At 36.8% G+C, this 7,720-nt stretch overlaps 1 protein-coding gene across 1 annotated transcript; it reads left to right on the top strand.

Moving 5' to 3' along the window:
* Positions 1-1,763: 1,763 nt before the first annotated feature.
* LOC127129435 (uncharacterized) lies at positions 1,764-3,283 on the top strand. Its single transcript, XM_051058620.1, has 2 exons — positions 1,764-2,466; positions 2,679-3,283. The coding sequence occupies exons 1-2, from the start codon at positions 1,764-1,766 to the stop codon at positions 3,281-3,283; spliced, it is 1,308 nt and encodes a 435-aa protein (XP_050914577.1).
* Positions 3,284-7,720: the final 4,437 nt, after the last annotated feature.

Here is a 7,720-nt window from a genome sequence, read left to right as displayed (position 1 = left end):
TCCAAATTCAAAAGTCTATATACTTTAATGTTAGGTGCATAACCTACAAGAGCGCTTTTGATCCTTCGAGGATCCAACTTAGTCATTTTCTTTATTTCAGCTAGACCGTTTTGTTATGGTGTATGAGATGTAAAATATTCATGTATAATGTCATATTCTTTGTAGTATGTATATAGAGAAATTATCAATATAAGTAATAAAACACTTATTTCTTCACGGATTAACATGCTTTTAAATTCACATAAATTCAAATCAAAAGTCAATTGCATAATTTGAAATCATAAGGCTTTGATGAATTTAACCACGGTGGTTATTAACAAATTCATATTTTAAAATTTTAAAATTTTAATGTCAATTTATCCTTTCATCGATTTACTTAACACGACACAGTTATTATCTTTTATGAAAATTAATCTTAAAAAGTAAACAAAAAGAATAAAACTTAACAATCAAACCATAGCTACTATGTGTTTGAAAATTGATTACTTTTCAAATCTGTTCAAATCAAAATTCATTAGCATAATTCAGGATCGTAAATTTTAATAAATTTAATCAATTATTGATTAAATATTTTTAATATAATCATTTCAAAATAATAAGTTACATTTAACAAAAATAAATAATTATGCATTGTTTGAAGCAGGATGTCTACCACTCTGTAACACAAACTTTTAACATATATGATCATTCAGGTAACACAATTATATATGTTTATATATTTAAATTTTTCAATTATATACATAATATGAGAAAATAAATAGATGAATAGCCTCTTTGACTTATATTGCTATGTATAACTTCTTAAAATTGCAGTATCAAAATGATTTTGGTTTCAAAATAAAGGAACTAGTAACTTTTATTGAAAATTGAGTAGTAAGGTTTTCTTCTTTCGAAAATGCAGTTACATTTTTCATAACTACATTTTCTTAATGACTTTTTTATAAAAAACTGTATCACATCTATAACTCCTCCTTTAATCTTTTCAAAATAACTCCCTCTCTTACTGAATCAATTTCTCACCGTCTCATACTATCTTTTGTCGCATGCTTGCGAAATAAATTGTTTTAATTGAATAAATAAAAGAGTTAAAAATGAATTATTATTTAATGAGTTTTAGTTTAATCAAATTTTTTATATTTTATGAAAATTGCAGGGTTTTTTTACAAGTGTTCAGATGATGAAAGAAACGTGGGATATGAGAGAAAGAATGAACTCATGATTACGGTTACTCGTAATGACCCAATCATTATGGAATGAAGATTATACCTTTAATTTGGGGATAAACTTTCATTTTGTTTCTTTCTCTTTTATATCCTCTCCTCTCATTTTGTTTCTCTTGAAATTTTCATTTTGTTATTTTTTAAATTGTTAGTTTTTGTGTTGTAATTTTCCAGATGTGTTTATATCATATTTGATTCTAATTAATAAATTTAGATTATGATTGTTAAATGCAATTAAATTTCTGTTATTACCGGTTAGTTTTTTCAAAAATAACAGAATTTAATTGTTGGGTCACTTTAGTTATATTTTGAGTTGTATTTTTTGTTATTCTCTCAATGTATAAATACTCTTGTAATATTCCCAATTTCAATTAATGCCAAATTTACTATTCATCCAATATCATTCTGTTCTCTCTAATTCTCTCTCAACTTCATCTTCCCCAATTTCTTATCTTCCACCATTGTCAAACCTTCAATTTGAGTCTTTATGTTCTAACATTTGGCATCAAGAGCTTTGGTTGTTGATCCTAATCCGCTGCAACAATGGCACCCGTTTTCAATGATCGAATTCCCACCAATCTCCTGATTCTTGATTCGAAGAACTATGATAAATGGGCGAAACAAATGAAGGTCTTGTTTGGTTATCAAGAGGTGCTTGAGATCGTCGTCAATGGAGTTACACAATTAGGGGCAGAGGCTACCGACATTCAAAGAGCTACATACAAAGAAGAGAAGAAGAAGGATTACAAAGCTCTATTCTTGATTCATTCGTGTGTTGATAACGACAATTTTGAGAAGGTCGACGATTGTGAATCGGCGAAGCAAGCATGGGAAATCTTGGAGAAAGCATATGCCGGTGCCGTCAAAGCGAAGGTTGTAAGGTTACAAACTTACAAGCGACAATTCGAGTTAACACAAATGGAAGACAAAGAAACGATCAACGACTACATTACGCGCATTACCCGGTTAGTTAATCAAATCAAATCTTGTGGGGAAACGATTCTTGAGCAGAATGTTGTATCGAAAGTATCGTGTTCTTTAACGTCGCGTTTCGACAACATAGTTTTGGCTATTAAAGAATCAAAGGATCTAACAACTTTGAGCAAGGATGAATTGCAAAGTTCGTTAGAGGCACATGAACAAAGGATGGATGAGAGAGGCGCCGACAAAGCCAAAGCGGAGATTGCTTTGCAAGCGTGTTTCAATGAAAAGAATAAGAGGTCAAAAGGAAAATTTGCGGCGAGAGGTAAATCAAATTTTCAAAATTTTGGTTCAAACGATTCGTAAAATTCAAAGCATTCGACGAGTGAAAAGGGTGAAAGTATCTCCAAGGATAGTGGTCATAGCAATGGTTTTAAGAAGCGTGATATGAGTAAGGTGCAATGCTATAATTGTAAAAAGTTTGGACACTTTGCAAATTCGTGTCGTGGTAATCGAATGAGAATCACAATAATGAAGCCAAGGTTGTTAGGGAAGAGGTCGATGATGAGGACACACTTCTAGTAATGATCACGGAGGAGAGTTATGGCATTACGGATGTTCCGGGCAGCAACTACAGTAGTGACAGTTTGCGGGACAGCGGCTGTACCGTTCTGGAAAATAGCAAGAAAACGCATTCGGATCGAAGTGCATTGGTTACCGTTCGTGATGGAGTCCAAGGGAGAGATGAGTGGTACTTGGATTCCGGTTGTTCAACATATATGACGGGTCGAAAAGATTGGTTTGTGCAAATCAATCAAGCGGCAAAAAGTAAAGTCAAATTTGCCGACAACACCACTTTAAGCGTCGAAGGGGTAGGAGATGTTTTGATCAGAAAAAGGAATGGTGGACATTCAAGGATCAAAGATGTCTTGTATATACCGGGAATTAAGTGTATTCTTTTAAGCATTGGCCAATTACTTGAAAGAGGATACCAAATTCGTTTGGAGGACAAGATTTTACGCGTTTTGGACTCAAATGGTGTGTTGACTCTAAAAGCGTCGATGGATGCCAATAGAACCTTTAAGGTTGAGTTAAAGGTTATGGAGCATCGTTGTCTAGCTACCGCGGAAAGTAGAGATTAGTGGTTATGGTATTACCGTCTTGGTCACCTTAATTTTAGGGATCTAAGAATGTTGCAACAAAGTGAAATGGTAACGGGGCTGCCACACATTAGTATACCAACTGAATTGTGTGAGGAATGTGTGAAGGCTAAACAACACAAGAATGTGTTTAGAAAAGATGCAGGTCGAAGAACCAAAGGCTTACTAGAGGTGGTATGTTCCGACGTTTGCAGACCGATGCAAGTAGAGACTTATGGTGGCAATCGATATTTTGTTACGTTCATTGACGATTTTAGTAGGAAGCTTTGGACATATCTTATCAAGAGAAAAGATGAGGTATTTTGAGTTTTCAAGAATTTCAAATCCATGGTGGAGCGCCAAAGCGGTCGGAAGCTCAAAATCCTCAAAATGGATGGTGGAGGTGAGTATACCTCTAGTGAGTTTGGGAAGTTTTGTGATCTTGAGGGAATTGTACGTGAGGTGTGTCGCATTACGCGAAAAACCGGCGGGAAACAAGAACAACAGAGCCGCCACCGTGCGTTATTTATCCCAAAAGAGGGAAAGGAAACGCTCAGAGTAAACCTGGAAAAGACATGGTCTCGCGACCAAAGAGAATGGGATCGGGAGTCGGTTATGCGAAGGGAAGGTATTAGCACCCCTACGCATCCGTCGTACTCGACGGGATCCACGCACAAAAGGAAGGATAAATGGTTGCTAAAACACTACTCAAATAAACATCTACACAGGCTGAAAGAGACACAAGAAAACAGACAAGACTGACTCGGCAGGATATCGCATCCTGGGCCTACTTAGTCTATCAGGCATAGACATCAGAGTCGAAGTAGTTCGGACTGGGGAAACGACACATGCTCGCTAGGATATCGCATCCTATGCATACGTATCTCCTTTGGACGAAGGAGAATCAGAGCATTCGTAGCTCGGCTGACACGCACACAAACAAACACAGGAAAAGGCAAACGTGGAGCCTGAATGCCAATCACTGGACTTACATCAGCATCCGAACCAACAAACACACACAGGAAACCAACTGCCAATCGCTGGACTTACGTCGGACTCCAACCAGAAAAGGAGAAACAAACTCACACAAATAAAACAAAAAGGGCGAACGTGGAGCCCGAATGCCAATCACTGGACTTACATCAGCATCCGAACCAAAACACACGCAAGGGTGGTTAAGACACAAAGGGTTGAAAAAGAAAAAGGGCGAACACGCGAACTAATAGGTGTAAGACCCCAATTTTGGCCCTAAGATCCCTCATGGCCCATATCATCTCATATCATAGCCTCAAGGATCATTGCATGCCTTTGCTTCCCTCCTAGTGGGTAGGTTGCCTTGTGTGTGTGGTTCTTGATCACCAAGCATGTTTTTCATTTGTATATTATTGATTTTCATATGTTTATCATCCAAAAAGTACAAAAATATTGTCAGTCTAACCTTGTTGCTTGCAGTTGAAGCAATTATCAGCAATTAGGTCAAAGACAGTCAATAGTCAGTCAAAGCAATGGATGATGGCCATTCTTGCAGAATTTGGGCACCATGACCAATAATCAAGAGTTCACACAACTTGGGACATCATTGGAAATCAAGGTCTCAAGGAATTAGGGTTTGGAATTCATCAGAAGTGGTTCAATCATGCAAAACCCTAGAAAAGTCAACAGAAAGTCAAACTTGGTCAACTGGCCATTTAATCAGTGATTTGATGGATGGAATTGATTTGAAGGAGTTCATTCATGTCTATACAAGCCTCATATATCATGTCCAACCTCATCATGGAAGAATTTGAAGTCAAACAGAAAATTTCCAGAAATGGAAACTGGACCTGTAACTGAAACTTACCAAAAATGGAAACTTCTTGATCTTAATCTTACATCATGATACAAGCTTCAAATGATTTTTTGCCCAACATGAAAGTTGAAGATCTTGTTCTCCCATTTCCAAAAAGTCCAAGAACTCTTAATTCCCATGTGTGGTTGGCAAGTTATGATCGAATCGATTTCAGAAAATCTTGAACTTCAAAAGGCCATATCTCCCAAACCGTTTGGCCAATTTTGGTGGGGTTTTTTCCTACAAGTCACATTTGATCCCCTCTTTCCAAAAATATAAATTTCATGTGCCAAAACTTCACCAATCAAAATGGCATATTTTGACATTTCTCATTTAAATGCAAGTTTGACCAAGAGTTGACTTTTTGATATAAACATTTTTTCAACATTTGGCCAATTGGGAAAGCTCAGAAATGTCATTTAGAATGTGTTTGCAAAGTCAAAATATGCAGTACATGAGGCCATTGCTTGGTTGCTTGAATTGTAAGAAAAGTACAATCTCACCATACTTGTCCATACCATCCCACAACCATGCCTTGTACCTCAAAAGAGTAGCAGCAGTTGCAGCAAGAAAAACCTTACCAACACAAACCAACAAGGCCTTGGCCCATTCACTCACTCTCCAAAAGACTGCACTTTTGCATCTACCAAATGATTCCCAAATTCACAAAATGAACTAACCCTGGCCCTGCTTCAAAGAAGAACATCAAAAAAACTGCATTGTTCCTGTCATAAAACCAACAACAACACTTCATTTTTTGATGTTGATTCTCAAACCTGCACACACCTTGCTACTTGCATTGCATCTCTAACTCCCAATAGACCAACCTTTTGCCTTGCTAACATGGCATGAAATCTGCCATAGACCAACTGTGCCATGCTTCTAACAGCAAATTGAAAAATACCATCTCCTGTCATGAAAAATAGCGCCAAAACCTTACCAACACAAACCAACTGCCAGCAGCATACACTCTCTCCAACTTGACCTGGATATTGGCACTTGCATTTTCCAAAACCTGCTAGCAACATCCAAATAGCAGGAGAACAAAACCAACATTTCCTGTTACAGCAGGCACACAAACCAACACACATAACAAGGCATTGGATTTAACTCACTCACCAAAAACCTCCTTCAAACTGGGCCTTGCCTTGTGTTTTAAAACCTTGCCTTGCCAACAAACAGCTAGCCACCATCCAACTGCATACAGCATTATCTCAAACCAAAGCCCTTGCTCACTTGCAAAACCAAGCCTTGCCTTGTAACCCTGTCATAAAAATCCATTGCAACCAACATGACCAACTGCACACATCATTCATTCCTCTAAAAAACCACACCTTCAAAACCAGTCCAAGACACTCAAAGCAAACTTTGCCTGGCCTTTGTCTTCTCATCACATAAGCAGCATTGTGGACCTACTGCAACCACATTTCTCCACTTGTAGAAGCCTCTCCGTCACTGTCTTCAACCTTGCATCATCCATGGCAGGTTAGATTTTAGGCAAAGGCAAGCATCCACAAGGCAAAATTCTTCAACTAATCAACATTTGGAAAGCCTTATTTCATCTGTTTCAAGCATTGGTCACCAAATACCAACTGGATCACCATTGCCCCTCCAAATAGGTAAGTTTTCGAGCTCCATGATTTCTCAAATTGACACATGTTTTGGATAGGTTTTTTAATGCTGAGTTTAGTGATGCTTTCACTTTTTGGAATGGTTGCTTATTCATGAAGATATGATGAGATAAAGTTTGATGCTTGAAAATGTTTCCTTTGATTTCTTGTTGTGTAGTTCAAATTAATGAAAATAGGGTTTGGATTGTTGTTGTATGTTGTTTGATGATTACAATGGTATGCTCAATTGACATTTTTGGGAGAAATTGAGAAATCATGATTTGGGGATGGTGGTGAACAGTAAACCCTAATCCCAATTTGCCCAGATTTTCCCCATTTTCGCGTGCATGGCCATTTCTCCCTCCAGCCAATCAAAACATTTCAAATCCTGGCCCTAAACGACCGTGTTTTGATTAGTGGGTCAAAATATTACCAAAATGCCATTTTCTCAAATATTAATTCAATTAATTTTACATTCAAATCACCAATCTTGCAAAAATCATAAAAGTTTCAATTTTAATCCAAATTCAATGGGATTTTTTGTGTTGTGTTCATCATGATCTCTACTTTTTTATCATTATTTTTCCAGAATTTTTGGATGAGTGGTTTTTAAATGGCCTTAGGGTTTGTGACATGTGACCAAATTTTGTACACTTTGCCAAATCAATTGTGAAATACTCGTGTTGAATCCAATGAGCTTGAAACTTTTTGTGGTGAAACTAGACACATTGACCTTTGTTTCCATGTAGAGTTTATACATTTCTCATATGTGGTTTGTGAGTTACAAATTTTTGAAGTTATGTGTTACATTTGGTGCTACATGAATGACATGCAATTTCACAATTTTTGTTCACATGCTTCCTCACATCCAAATGACCCAAATTTTGCATGAATCATCTATCACATGTCTAGTTTGTGTATGAATTTTCCTGGAATTAATTGTTCTGTTTCCAATTTATTTGAGAATTTTCTTCCATGCTTTGTCATTTGTTGACTTTTTGT

This window comes from Lathyrus oleraceus, chromosome 3 (genome assembly GCF_024323335.1).
Source record: "Lathyrus oleraceus cultivar Zhongwan6 chromosome 3, CAAS_Psat_ZW6_1.0, whole genome shotgun sequence".
Classification (NCBI taxonomy): Eukaryota; Viridiplantae; Streptophyta; class Magnoliopsida; order Fabales; family Fabaceae; genus Lathyrus; species Lathyrus oleraceus.
Note: the sequence above shows the minus strand (reverse complement) of the source record. Positions and strands in the feature narration are given on the sequence as shown.